General features: G+C 53.9%; 1 protein-coding gene across 4 annotated transcripts in view; it reads right to left on the reverse strand.

Moving 5' to 3' along the window:
- Positions 1-397: 397 nt before the first annotated feature.
- Positions 398-14866, reverse strand: part of PODXL (podocalyxin like) — a 43589-nt gene continuing 29120 nt past the window's right edge. Inside the window, exons 2-9 of one of the 4 annotated variants that reach the window (XM_082309422.1) lie at positions 13990-14862; positions 11609-11772; positions 10756-10821; positions 5090-5246; positions 4147-4208; positions 3887-4054; positions 2198-2254; positions 398-885 (exon numbers count right to left, since the gene is read on the reverse strand). In XM_082309422.1, the coding sequence (XP_082165548.1) occupies positions 694-885; positions 2198-2254; positions 3887-4054; positions 4147-4208; positions 5090-5246; positions 10756-10821; positions 11609-11772; positions 13990-14862 (1739 nt within the window). In that variant the 3' untranslated portion in view covers positions 398-693. Of the gene's footprint in view, positions 889-2197; positions 2255-3886; positions 4055-4146; positions 4209-5089; positions 5247-10755; positions 10822-11608; positions 11773-13989; positions 14863-14866 lie in introns of all 4 variants that reach the window. The other 3 variants (XM_082309421.1, XM_082309424.1, XM_082309423.1) reach the window with 3 other exon arrangements.

Raw genomic sequence — 14866 nt, forward strand, 5'->3', positions numbered from 1 at the left:
GGGTCCGGATGCGTTCGTTTGCCTGTGGCACAACGTGGGGCTCTTGTGCGTTTTAGCCAGCAGTTTAGGGGGAGAGGATGGAAACTGGATTAAAAAAGAACAGGCTGTTCCAGCTTTTTCCGCTCAATACCTGGGCGTTTCATGTCAGGGAGGGCAGAGCGATGACTAAACTGCGTGGGCCAGATTTTTCTAGCTCTAATTGCCAGGTGCCGGTTTGCTGTCGGGCGTTGTGCTCCCTCTCCCATCCTATTTACATTTATTTCTTTTTATTTTTTTGAGTTGCTCGATAGCTGGAGGCTGCGGTTGGATGCGGGACAGGAGGGGACACACTGGGAGGAGACACCAACAGCTCTTTGGGAGCAAAGCCACCCCAGTCGCCTGTGGCTGGGTCAGGTCTGGCGTGGTAGGTCCTGCTGAGCACCCGTGAGTGATGGGGGATGCTTGTCCGGATGCGGCCACCATGGTGGCTTGTATTGACAACGTGCCCCAGAGATGTCCTCTCGTGTCCCTTCTTCTTCCATCCTGCACCCCACGTGGTGGCACGAGGGGCCGTGATTAGTTCATTAAGGGGGTTTCTGGGATTTGTTGGGAGTTTTGCCTTGTTTTGGTGTTGTGTGCATGTGTGTGTAGGGATTATGGGTGGGATTTTTTTGCAGGGGAGTGGTCATTTTTTGCTCGATCGAGTTCTATATCCTATAAATGAGTGTCCTCCTCTTCCTCCAGGTCCTCCTTCATGAGGGTGTCGAGAGGAACGATCCAGCTGTCCCCCAGCTCACCGTTGAGGTTCACCTTCTTCTCCTGCATTTCGGAGGAGGTCTCCATCACCTCCAGCGTGGGGTTATCGTGGTAGCCGTTCTCCATCGTCTGCAGCTCCTCGGTCAGGCGCTGCTGCGAGGAAAGAAAACCCAGAAACCCTGGTGAAAAACAGTTTGGCCATGCTGTGCGTGCCACCTCGGGGCCATCGCCTCCCAGCCAGCCATGGCCGCTGCCCCGTATAGATGTATGTAACTACATATAGAGACTTTCACGGTGAGGTTGAGGCTGGAGTCAGTGCCGGCGCAGCGAGGGGATAGCATGGAGCTGGCAAGAGAGAGACTCTGCTAATGGTGGGAGGGAGGAAAGAGCAGCCAGAGACATGTGGAAAACCTCCAGGAGCAGCTGCCAGCTTCAGCCTGGCCGTGGACCCGCAGCTCTGTCCCCCTGGGGCCTCAGGAAGAGGCCGAGCATCGTTGCCATACCCCAACCCTGCATCCCAGTTCCTGCCTCCCCATCTTGACTCTGTTCTTCCTCTCCCCTTTCTGCCCCCCTGTCCCTTTTTAGCTGCTTTATTGTTGTTCTCCCCCTCGAACTGGGGGGCAGCTCCCACCTTGCAGATGCTGCTGGCCCATTTGCCCCTCATCCTGGAGCTCCCGGTGGAAACCAGGCAGGGAAAGAACAGCCCCTCCAGCCCCTTCTCCTTTGGCCATGCATGGTTTTGGCTGATTCATGGATGAATCAGGCACTGCATCACCCCAGTGCTTGGGTACGTGGTACTCCAGGCTCTGACCCGGCCCTTCGTCCCCTGGAAGACCCCCAACCCATTCCACTTTTGCTTTCACCATGGCAGCTTCTTCATCCCCATCCCACCCTGGAGGGATTCACCAGGGAGCTGCAGTCCTCGGTCAGCCCTTTTTTGGGCAGCACAGGGCTCTCAATAGGCACCCCTGTTAAAATCTGCCTGGAGTTACAGCTTCATTTATTACAGTGCTCCTAATAAATGTCAGGAGACAGGCGTGGGAGGGAATCTACGGAGAAGGAAAGGGATGGAGAAGTGAAACCGCAGGGCTTGGTGCTAGCAGGGGGGCTGCAAAGGCGCTGCTGGGGGGGTCCCTGGGTTGCACGTGGCGGGGGGATGCGGGCAGGGATGGCGGGATGCTCGAAAGCGGAGGAGGTACCTGGGCTCTCGCAGGGGCTGTTTCCCCCCATGGGGTTGCTGCTACAACCCCCAGATGGATGGATGGATGGATGGATTTTCGGGCAGCGCTTTCTCCCCACCGCGGCAAGGCACTCCCCCCCACTGTGCAGCAAGGGGAAGGGGTCTTTAAAGCTGGGCTTTAGTCCTGTTAAAAGCTACTGAACCCTACCAAGCACCAGGGGTGAGAGCTGGGGGTGTTACGGATGCGGCACCCGCCCCTCCGATCCCTGTGTTGGAACTCACATTAAAGATCAGGGCCACATGTCCATCATCAAACCCGGGGACATCAGGGTGGATGTGCTGGTTATTTCCAAGGTAAAACAACAGCAGGGTTTAAAGGGGAGGGAGGGGGGAGGATTGGAGAAAAATAAAAATAAAAAAAACTTTCAAGTCATTTTTGGAAAAGAAGTAGGAGGAAAACAAAAGAAATCACCCAAAAACAAATCCAGAAAGGAGAAATGGGTTTGATTTTCTAAAAACTTGTTGCAACTGCTTGGAAAAAGATCTTTTACCGTGCTCTGAGCAAGAGCCGCACTGAGGAACTGGCATCCTTTGCTTTGGCTTCGCTACCTTACCCTGTGGTGGTGGGTATTTACCTCCAGCATCCAGCCAGGGCTGGTATGTGTTCCGCTGCACCGTGTTACTTGAGGGAGATGCAGTCCCATTGCTAAAAATACCCTATTTCTACCTGTTTTATGAACAATACGGGGCAAGAGTGTTATGCTGCTCCCTGTGCCTGCTGGGGTGTTTTTCACCCTGACCAGGGGGATTTCAGCCGAGGGATGGCCCAGCTGCAAAACCCCGTAAGCTCCAAGGGGACCACAGCAGAGGTCAAATAGCTATCGACGCCTTGCATCCTTGCCCCATTCCCTCCCAAAAAATCAAGCCTCATAAAAACAAGTCCGATGGCGGCATTGCTTTGCTCTTCCCTGCCTCCTGTGTACATCTCCCTTAGACTGCCAACATTTAAGGCAAAGGCTGCCTTATCCCTCGCCTTCACGCAGCTCCCGGCACGTGGGGCAGGGGTTGGGACCCCCTGGGAAGGAGGAGCTGCTTTTGGGGGGAAAATGACTTGAAGTAGGACCCAGGGGTTTGCTTTTCCAACGGTGGTTTACCCAAATTGCATCATTTGGCCTCATTTTTTTTTTTTTCCCCCCTCCTTTCTCTTACTGTCTCTTCTCTGGAGCTAAATCCTCAGCAAGAGCAGCAGGGGCCGATGCAAACCTGGGGTACGTGGCAGAGCTCTCCCCGCCGGTGCCGTGGGGCGTGGGAATGGCCAGTCCTTGCAGGTGGATGCTACACTAAAATCACCCAGAATTGCTTCCTGAGATAAAAACGATATTATTTTTTTTTTTTTTTCCATGTCTGTTCTTCCTTAAATCCTGCTGCTGCTGCTCTGAAATTTGGCCCTGGCCCAACTCTCCTAAAGGCTGAGCTGTACAGCGTCGATGCCCTCCTGCGGCCATCCTCCTGCCGTCCTCCCACCCTGCAAACAGCCGCGGGCTCGCCGCAGCCACTGGCACCCCTGGGAAGGCATCGGGGTGATGCTGGGCACCCAACCCTGCTCCCCTACTCATAAAAGTATTTTGAGAAATTTTTTTGGGGTGGATGGGAGTATACATGGGTTTGGAGGGAGGTTTTGGGTTCAGGAAGCCTTTCTTGTCAAAGTTATGACCCAAGGATGCTGCTCAGCTTCCCTGGTCTTCATCCTGGCTGCTCCCCACCCCGACACCCCCAAAGGGCAGCTCCTGCCCCTCCGGAGCATCCACAGCACTTGGGCACCCCTTGAGCAACACGCAAGGGTGGTGCCCGCTGGGCAAGCCAGGGCGTCTCCACCAGCAGAGACGGCAACATGGATGATGTTCCTCTCCTGAAGATGCCTCTGGGACAAAAAGGTCTCGGGGTACCTGTCCCACCCCCCTCCCACCTCACCTGGTCCTTCTTCTGGGAGAAGCGCTGGTGGCAGCAGCCGTAGATGGCCGCGATCAGCAGCAGGGAGCCAGCCAGGGTGACGATGGTGATGATCAGGGGCGTGCTGAACTCATCGTTGATTATCATCTCCCTCTCCATTTTGTCGTAGGTGATGTTGGTGATCCCAAGCTGCCACGGGAGAGATGGGTCAGGCCCCGAGGAGGGCTTCCCGTGCCACCCACCTTGGGGGACATCCGTGCTGTGCCCAGAGACCTGCTTACCTCCTCTAACTTGTCCTTCTTCTCCTTCAGCTCCTTGAAGACTTTTTCAGGGTCCAAAGGGACTGGGGGAAGAAAGAGGCTGCAATGAGCCCAAGGGTGGGGGGCCAGGTTGTGCCCCTGCCTCCCAGTCAATGGGGTGACCCCCTTTCTGGAGGAGGCTGAGGGAGATACGTGGGCATGAAGCCAACCTTTGCAGATGTCGCCACAGCCCGATAAGGAGCCGGGATCTCTTCTCTTGGAAGGGGGACAGAGACCCCAGTCCCCACCGTCCCCCAGCCCCAGGCTGTGCACACCCTGGGGGGGGTCTCCGCTTCAGCGGGCGAGACCAGCGAGGGGCTGTAACCAGGTACTCCAGGCCATGCCGGAGCGGTGCAGGATTAGTCCCCAGGGCCCGGCTGCCCTGCTCATGATCGGGTGCTGGAGGCTGGACCCCCCATCCAGCCCCTGACCTCATGATGAGGAGGAGGATGGAGCTCAGTCCTTCCTCCTCCTCGTGCTAGGGCAGCGTGATGTCTCCATCCTCCCAGCACCCTCGTGCTAAGGCAACGTTTGAGCACCCCTGGGCTGAGGGGGCTTTCCCCAAAGGGCTGCGATATGGTCAAGAACCTCCCCTCTGTGGTCCCTTGGGGAAGGATTTGTTAGCTGGGCACTGGATTTTAACCACTTGGGAGGAATTTTTCCTCCTAGAGCCTGGTCCCTGCCTTGGCTCATCATGGATGGGAGAGGGATCTGATGCATTAATTGGGGAGCAAAGCTCATTTCTGGGCTCATTGTGCCTCTCCTGAGCCACTGAGATGGGGCAGCCCAAGGAAAGGAGCCCCTCGGCCAAGCTCTAGCAGACCCCAAGGGCTCCCCCAAGCCTCAGGCTGCATGCCCATGCGGGGGTCTCTGACACGGGTCCCATCCCGTCCCCCTCCGGGCAGGATGGTGGGATCATACTCACGGTGCACGACCGCCCGCATGGCCCAGTGCTGGGAGCGGGGCTCGCGGGAGTTCAGCGTCACCGTGCACGTTTCCCTGCTGGCATTGAAAGCGTGCTGGCCCGTCGAGCAGAAACTCTCGAAGAAGGAGATGTTGACGCTGGCGGTCTTCCACTCAGCCTGCAGTGACAGCAAGGGCTCAGCACCGTTCCCCCACCTGGGGACCGCCGAGGAGCATCTCGCCCCATCCCCAGGGATGCTGCGGCCATCCCCATCCCCATCCTTCCCCATCCCTTTGCACCGCCCGGCCACCGCCGGCCCTCCCAGGGAACAGGAAAAGTATAAAAGTAGTTTCTTTACAAGAAGCTGAGCTCTTGGCTGCCGTTCCTCACCGGGGCCCTGCGCCGGCCTTATCTGAGAGCTGCAGCTTTTGGCGTTACAGGAATAGCAGGTCCCCAAGGGAAGCAGGGCGGGGGGGCCAGGGGAGGCCGAGGGGCCGCAGCGGGAGTGGGACGGGGCTGTGCAGCCCCCCTGTGCCCCCACGGGCATCTGCGGCCCTCCCACCACCCACATTTCTACCCTCTGTCCCCAAAACACAGGTCCCTGTCCTGGCACTTCCCCACGGCTCTGCGGAGGCAAGAGAATGTGTTTGGCTTTCGGATAAACTGGAGCATCCCTGGAGGGGTTAGCCTGGATGGAGCCGGAGGGGTGGTAGAGGTGTGGATGGAGCCCACATCCCCTCTGAGATGCTCCTGAGGCTTTTTACATCTGCTGAATGCTTCATAGCTGCTGGAAGCTCATTAAGGTAGAGATGATCGCCCTCCTGCACGCACAGCTCCTGCACAGCTGCTGCTTGCACAGGCGCTGCGTGCACAGGTCCTGTATGCAGAGATGCTGCGTGCACAGGTTCTGCCTGCACAGGTCCTTCGTGTGCAGACCTGGCCTGCGTAGCTTCTGCAGGCACATGTTCTGTGTGCACAGGTCCTATACGCAGAGACGCTGTACATACAACTCCTGCTTGCACAGGTCGCACGTGCCCAGGTCGTGCATACAGAAATACTGCGTGCGCAAACACCGCGTGCACAAGTCCTTCGTGCACAGATGCTATGTGCACAAGGTCTTGCCTGCACAGGTCCTGTGTGCAAAAGTCCTCCGTGCACACTGAAACAAGGTGCCAGGCAGCACGTGCCCTGGCTGGGAAAGGCTCTGCTCCCGCCTGCTCCAACCCCAAACCTTCCCCTCCCTCTGCAACACCGTCCGTGCCAGGTCTCGCTCGCACGGATGGCCAGCAGCATCCCGCTTTCTCCACTGCAAGGACGGGAGCCACCCAGCCGAGGAAGACACCTAATCTCACCCCATCTTATCTAAATATTTGGGAAGCGGCAGTGGAGACAGGATGCACTTGCCAGGGCGGAAGACCGGTCCTGGACACAGCGCGAGGGTGAGCTCAGCATCGTGAGGCCCCGGCCGTCCCTGGGAACCGCCGCTGGCCCTCGCCTGTCCTTTCACTTTGCACGGGGAGAAACTTCCCCCGGGCCCCTCTCTTGAATCCGCACCATCCCAGCTGCATCCCTGGGAAAAGAGCTGGATGGGAAACCTGCCCCAGCCCTGTGCCAGGCAGCCCGCGGGCAGCGCGGTGAGACCTCGGCAAGGCAACATCCCCAAGAGAGCTCGTAGACAGCGGGACAGGGAGGAGAGGGTCACGGCTTGGTCAGGGCGGTGTTTTTATCATCTTCAGACGCTGGGTTGTGCTCCTACGCTTTAAATGCCCCGCAGTTTATCAGTCCCTGCCTGTTCAGCATTTTCTGCTCAGCAGAGGCATGAAAAGCCTCTCTGCTGCCTCCCTGCATCCTTCTTTCCCAGTTTTTGCTGCAGGTCTGCCTTCCCTCAGCCCTTAATAACCCACTTCTCCTACCACTCCGTGGGGGAAAAAAAAAAAAAGGCCTTTAAAATGCCTTTTTTTGGGTGGGAAGGGAAATCAGATGCGTGGCTAAAACCCAGCTGAGCACCAAACCACTTTGCTGCCGGACGGTGAGTGGTGCCTAAACCCCTTTAGAGGCTGAACCGCAGGGATTTACCCTTTCCAGGGTTGGAGAGGGGCACGGAGGGATGCCCCGGCAGCGGTGCCATGGCCCTGGCAGCTCTCCCCTCCCGCCACCGGAGCCGCTCACATTCCTTGGCCGGAGTTGACAGGCGCTGCCGAGCAGCTCGAATCCGGTTCCCACACTGGCGGGGACCTAAAACTAACATCCCCAAATGAGGTAACAGCACTTGAGTCAACAAACTGCCCCCGCCAGCTGGACGGGACAAGGGGGACCGTGACCCCGCTCGGTGACAGGGTCCCTCCGCCTGCTCTGGGGACCGTCCTGCTGTCCCCAGGCCCGTGGGTGTAACACAGCAAATTATTTCGGGCACCTGGGCGTGGGTCCGGGTGGTCCCACTGTTGCTTTTGCATCCCCTGCCTGGAGCAGGCTCTGGTCCTCCCCAGCACCCTCCAACTTGCCTTGCTGGGCACATCTGCATCCCAGCTGGGGACATGATGGAGGAGTGATGCTGGCCCCCTGGGAGGTGGCCACAGGGTTGTGTGGCTCAACCAGAGCTTGGGGGACACCAGCCACCTCTGACATGGTCACCTCTCGCTTCATCTAAGGCATTTTGGGGTTGGGATGAGGAACAGCTGTCCATCCATCCGTCCGTCTGTCCGTCCGTCCGTCCATCCATCCATCCATCCATCCATCCATCCATCCATCCATCCATCCATCAATCCATCCCAAGGCTGGAGCACCTCAAGCAGCCAACAAAAACCCAGCTGAAGGTAATTTGTGAGCTGGACCTTGGGAAAGTCACCCTATGTCGCACAAGGCATCGAGCTAATGAGCCTTGTTAGGAAACTCATTAAGGTCCTGCTGTAATCAAAGGAAGGAGAAGGGGCAAAAGGGAGGGTGGGGGAACATGGACCAAGCTTCAGTGCTGGTTAAAAGCACCACCTGAAAAGAAGGATGGTGGGAACCAACCAGCCCCAGCCATACCTTTGGTCCACAAAGTGGTACCAACCATGTATTTGGCTCTTTTTTTTAAGATTTACAGATTAAGGTTTTTTTGTTTGTTTTGTTTTGTTTTAAATTTACTGTAGCTGGAGAAACTGAGGTGCAGCGGGGCGCAATGCCTGCAATTCCCAGGTTCGGACCCTGCTCGGGTCTCTGCATCGCCAGTGCTGCCCCATGAGCCTGTCTCTGCACAGGAGGGGTGGTCTGCACTGCCCTCTCCCCTGCCGGGAGGGATCTGGACACGTCCCCCACCACCGGGCCCCCGCGTTGCCCTCGATGCTTCCCCGGCTCCTCTCTGGAGCCGAGCTTTTGGTACGATGCCGCCCCGACCCTGGATCGTTCTTGCGGACCAGGATTGGAGCTGTTTCTGGAACACTTCTCCTTATAGCGCACACTTTCCTGTTTTCCCACGGGTTGTGAAATGCAAAGGATTTTTTCACTTTGCTGTCAAGATTTGGCTAGAAACTTGTTTACCGGGCCTACAAAGCAGGGAAACCAGATAGTGCCATTTCTCTGTTATCTGCTCAGCTTGGGAGGCATAAAATTCGTTGCAATTTTCAGGAATACACCGAGTGGAAAGTTAACGGCAAGCGGGTGGGAGGTGTTTTGGCAGCTGAGGAGGGCGATGCTATGGGAGGATGCACCCTTGCAGTGTTTCTGCAGCTGTTTTGAGGCGTAATTGGCATTTTGTACTAACAATGCTTCGGCTCGTTATTACACCCAGAGGAATCTAAGGGAAACAGAGTGGCAGACTTGCTGGCTTGCCAGCTCCAGCACGCCATTGCCCAGCGGAGCAGGCAGACAGGAGCCATGGATGATGCCAAGCCATGATGTCCGCCCACCCCTTAGCTCGCCGGCGCATCACTGCACACCGGCACTTCCCAGCCTTACCATCCCTGTTTCCAAAAAGCCTCCCAGCACAGCTCCAGTGAAGCCCCGGGGAGGACAGCGGCTCCATGCAGAGCATGACTGTGCTCAGAAAGAGGAAGGAAGCATTAAATACCAGCACGGTCATAAGGCACCAGGGTGCTTTAGGCTCCAAAATTAGATTTTGTCAATATCTGATGAAATATTTTTATATATTCAGTATAAAATTTGATGGGAAGCTTTCCCAGCGTGGACAGGGCTGGAGGTTCAGACATTACACAAAGCATGGCAGGGGATGCCCTCAGGAGAGGCTGTCCTGCTGTGGTGTCTGGGCCATGGGCATCATGGTAATAAGGTCCCTCCTTGGAGTCATCCTCAGCATTAACGGCAGCACAGCTAAGAACATCATCATTTCTGCAGGTGTGTGGACAAGGAGCATTTTCACCCAGCAGCAGCCAAAGTAGGAAGGTGATGACCATGAGATGGCAGCAGACAGGCGCTTTCCCTCCTCCAGGAGCACGGTGGGTGCTATCGGGAGGTCCGAGCCCTCTCCAGGGCTGCCAGGCAGGGCCACCACCAAGCCACAGGGAATTTCAAGAGCTGCTGTGGTCAGTAGGAGCGATTGTGCTCACCTCAGCATGTATCTCAAAAGGTTTTATGAACACAGTGTGGCTTCACTTTGCATCTGACCACTGTATGGTGAAGTCAAGTCAGTCCATTTTACAAACGGGACAGCCGAGGTTCATGAAACTGAGCAGCTATTTCTGATGCTGTACAGTATAAGCTGTGAGAAGGTCCCTGAAGTGCCAATTTCCCAACGCTTACGCTGCCTTGACAGTGCTGAGATCCAGAAACCAGAGCATTATAATGCCCAAAACCACCCCTGAGCCCTACCCGCAGCTCAGATAGATACAATCACTCTGTCAAGATCTCACCAGCCATGTGGTGTTGACTCTTTCTCTTTGTCATAAACTTAAAACTTCAGCCTATTTAAAAGTTATCAATACATTGCATCTTCCCTATTACAGGAAACTCATAGTTTCCACAAGAATCATTTTGAAGGTGGGTATCCCTCAGAAAAGCCAGCAGACAGTACCCACCCACCAGAAGAAGGCGTCTTGGTGTATAGGCTTGGGTTGGGCTTGCCTTTCCCCAACCTTGGCACTACATTTTACTACTCCCTGGTCTTGTAGAGGATCTGAAACAAATGAAATGGAGTTTTTTGCTCTCACTTTAGGGTTCTGTGAGAGCTGATATAGCATCGAGGAGCATAGTGAGTCCCAAACTCCAGGCTGCTGCGCTTCCCAGTTGCTCTGCAGTCGGATGCCACCCTACCCCAACTGTGAGGTGCCAAGATCTCACCAAGTACACAGCAACTGTGGAGGAACTCCACATTTTTTTGCTTGGGTTTTGGGATGAACTTCTGGCCCCTCTGCAAAAGCAAAAAGCTTTCCTGTTAGCCTTTGCAAAGGGCACGTTTCACCCTCTAAATTTCCCATTGCTCTTTTTCTGAGATCTGGGTAGGCTCAGCTGGTCCTTTTACTTGAAGACCACACAGGTCTCTTCTCCTCCTGCCATATCCCCCACTGGGTCATACTGCTGAGTATGGGTTTGCATTTACCATTTTACACGCCAAAAGCGGTTGCATCTTATTTTGCTGAAATTACTTTCATGTCTGTAGGCTCACATGCTCACAGTACCACTGGTTAAAAGCTGATCTCCCACAGTAACACAGCTGCTAATCCTACACAGAAGTCCAAAAGGGTGGTACTTACACAGGTTTTAGCTTCTTTCAGATATATGATGGGCCAGTCACTTTGCTCCTCATCTTTACAGATGATCTGGAAAGACAGAAGAAAAGCAACTCTCAAATTGTTGACATAGGTTGGAAGGACAGTTGGTCGCCGATATAACAGACTGCCCCAAGCCAGGAGACATCCCAAGCAAAGCTCTGGTCCATTTTATGGAATTGAGACAGGCCTGGGAGCCCTTCACTCCACTCTTTCTATGTGGAAAGGGTTTTCACAGATAACTGACACGGCTGTCTGCGGGATGTTTGCTGCTGCACTTCCCAAACCAGGCTTAGGATTTGCAGTGTGGGGTAAAGCAGGAATTGGCTTGGGCAGTAGGAAGATCCATGCCAGTGGGCTGTGATGCAGTCCTGCCCTACAAAAGACAAGCATCTAGAAACAGGATCCCCTTCCCTCCTTCCCAGCACTTTAGTTATCCTGGCTTCTGTTTTGAGACGCCCCTATGCTCCCAAACCATTTTCTGCTAATATCATCCATGAACGGTTGACGCTGAATTGTGGTCTTTGCCCTCTCATCATGTCCAAATCCACCCCAAGGCAGCTTCTCCTCTCCATAATGTTTCCCTCTCTCTCCCCAAATTTCACGTGTTCCCTGTTCAGCATTCAGACCATAATCCCCTTCACCTCCATCCTCCATGTCTCTTCAATGGAAAGCTACAGGAGAAAGGGGTTTAATCTAGAATTATTTTGCCGCTTCATGTTTTCCTAAGGCAGATCTCTCTGACACAGACGCGCACAGCAAGACATGTACGTGGGATGCCAGCTAAATATTAATAGACACCACTACGAAATGCCCACCTTCCCGTAGGTGTCACTACCTGATTTTGGAAAGGATCGTTCGGGTGCTGGTGGCCAGGACTGCTGCTCGCCGTCTTGTCCCCCGGGGCTGGGGCTGATGGCTGTGCACCGGCACGGCTCTGGTCAGCACTTGTAGGAGTGGTTGACACAGATCCAAGGTCATGGCTTCTCTGGTCTGGGTCCCCTACAGCAAAAAACAAGCAGACAGACACTGATACAGTATAGAGGATACAGCTGACACAGGTCTGTTCATCAGCAGTTAAAAATAAGTTTTCAGTTCTAGCCCTGCCTTGAAGCTGGCTGTGTCAAAGCTTGGAGAGGTTTTGGGTTTCTTCTTTCTTTTTTTTTTTTTTTTTTTTTTTTTTTAATTAACTGTGATATGAAAAAAATATTGCAAATTGTATTTTCTGCTGCTGAAACCCATCAGACTGTTCTGGAGAGATGAACCCAAAGGCTATCATAGCTGTGCATTGGTATCTGGGTAATCACTTAAAAAAGGAGTATTGTTGGGTAAATGGGATGGCCCTCATCATTACACTTTATCTGGGGTGTTGTCCATGGAGGTTTTTACAACAGAGGCAGACTATCTGAGCTGGCTACCCAGGATATCCCAGTGAACGGAGTTCATTGTGCAGTCCCACTGATGACTGCAGCCGCTTCTGTTAGGAGGGGATGAAATGCCATAACCTCTGTTGGCTGCGTCTCCATCAGCTATGGAAGAAGCCCAGCGTGACGTGCTTAGAGGTAGTGCCTGGCACTATGAGAGCAGCCTGGGGTGTCCTGCCTGCCTGCTACTCCAGAAGGGCACATACCCCACGTCTACCAGCCCCATGCAGGTGTCTCAGATACCCGAGATCATCTCAGATGCCTTTATCAAGGTCTGCAGCATCTTACAGTTTCTTGTGCAGTGGGAGCAGTGCAAGGAGCATAGTAGCCTCCTGCCTCCCCAAAACCTTTTGAAGAAATGGATCTCCATCCCTGGGTTCCTAATTGATCCTTAAATGGTGACAAAGAGAATTAAAACACCACATCCTGTTCACAGCCTGTTTGCTTTTGGGATTCCTGCCTCTTGAACAGAAAAGATGAGGGATATGTCTATCCCAGATGCATTCTGAAGGCTCCAGGAGAGAATTAATTTCAAAGCCATCTGTTTCTCTTGCATTCTCTCACCTATTTATTAAATATAAAGGTTTTTTAAACCTCTTCATGCTCAATGCTTGACGTCAAATTTAAATTAACATAATTTCATATATCATCCTTTAACGGAGAACAGTCCTGTGGAGCAGGAGGGGAAAGAAACATCCTTCATGAAGACACCCATTTCACCTCCTAAAGCCTGCTAACATGCTCAAAACATGACTTGGATGAAGCTAGTGAAGATGGTCTTGCATTAAGACCGTGGACCATTTAGTGATGCTGACAGCAAGGAGGAGCTGGAAGGCTGAGGGGGAAGGAGATGGTTTTTTGAGTGGCTTCTGTATTGCAGGTAGCTGGAAATTGGGTCAAGAACAACCTTCTCCAGAGGAAGACAATGAAGGGCTTCATTGTCATCACAGCTTTTATTCAGAGCCAGATGTGAGCTGAACCCACAATCCCACCCAAGTCTGGAAGGTTCCCTGGAGCCCTTACAGTCCCACAGTGTGATTGCTTTCCTGTAAATGCTACCAGACAAAATGCCAAAGGGGACCCTAGACTGTGCCTGACCGGGACACTTATGAACTAACATGGCTCTGTAAAGCTCCAGAGGTCTAGAGAAAACATATTAATGCTGTTCAGCAAGATCCTAGACACCACATGGACACTCACAGTGCTGCTTAGACAGAAGTCAGCAGCCAACCCCCCCCGCAGCAATGATGAATATCCTACCTAACTCCTTAGACTCTTTAGAGGTTGTAGACTCAGAGTTTAGCCACAAAATCTCCTTAGTCATCTAAAGTTTATTTTCTATGCATGCCCAGACAGCCTTCACTAAGCTGTCAGCCATACTAGGGATCTTCTACAGTCAGCATTCGGGGTGCTGTCAATCATCTCTCTCACCAACTCTACAATGTCAGTCTCCACCTCCGAAATCGTCGCTGCTGGCTGCCTTTTGCAGGCACTGAAGATCGAGTCATTGCAGTTGATGTTGCTTCAGGCACAGTTTGTTCCATGGGAAGGCCAATGTCTACGCTTTGCCCGTTGACTCATGCCTTGAATTTCACTAACTACATTGACTCGATCTCCACCAATGACAACAGGGACATAAACACCCAGTTGTGACGGAGACAGCCATGCTGAAAAGTCCTAAAGGGACACGAGGTGATGACACCCCATAATGACAGGAGGTGTTTAGGGTAGCCAAAGGAAAAGACCACAAAAGGGCCTCCTAACCCAAGAAATCAAGGTTCTCATCTTCTGGTACCTGCTCCAGGAATCGGCGTGGTGGCTGCCTCTGAGCCCTTCTTGGTGCTGCCAGGATGCTCCTCACCCACAGCTTTACTAGTGGTGGGGGAGATGGATACACCAGAAGGGGTAACAGAAGCGTCAGTGCTTCCAGGTGCAGTGGAAGAGGTCAGTCCCTGGACTGGAGAACTGGGAGAAGAGTGAAGCTGCTTGGTGACAGATGTGGGAGAAGAGACACCATCGTTCTTGTGCCCAGGGGTAAGGCTGCTCACTGGGACGCCCGTGCTTGCAGCAGTGCTGGTCAACTGGTCCGAAGGCTGCCCTCTCTGAGCTTCCACACTGCGAGAGGATGTGACAGCAGTCCCTGAACCTCCTGGGGTGGTTGGATGGCTGCTTGCATGAGTGGCAGCTGACGAGCTTCCCAAGCTGGCTGGAGAGCTGGTCTTCTGCTGGGCCATGCTGGAGGTTGCAGCAGGAGTGGCTGTTGAGGCTCCAGAGCTGGTTGAAGAGCTGACCTGCTGAGACAGGTGGGGCAATGTCATAGGTGGGGTGGGTGATGGGTTTCCCAGCTTGCTTGTAGGGGTGCTCCCTTGAACTGTGGTAGGTGACATCGCAGAGGTGGATGCTGAGTTTCCCAGGTTGCTTGTAGGGGTGGTCCCTTGAGCAGCGCTGGGTGATGTCACAGGGGTAGGCGATGAGTTTCCCGGCTTGTTTATAGGGGTGCTCCCTTGAACTGTGGTAGATGACATTGCAGAGGTGGATGCTGGGTTTCCTGGAGTGCTTAGGGAGGTGGTCGCTTTTATCTTGTCGCTGTGTGTAGTCGTCATGGTCTGCCCATTTTCTCCTTGGCTTCCAAGGGTTGTTTCCTTTGTAGCATCCTGAGAGCTGACACCTAG

The sequence above is a fragment of the Platalea leucorodia genome (genome assembly GCF_965183815.1).
Source record: "Platalea leucorodia genome assembly, chromosome: 4".
Classification (NCBI taxonomy): domain Eukaryota; kingdom Metazoa; phylum Chordata; class Aves; order Pelecaniformes; family Threskiornithidae; genus Platalea; species Platalea leucorodia.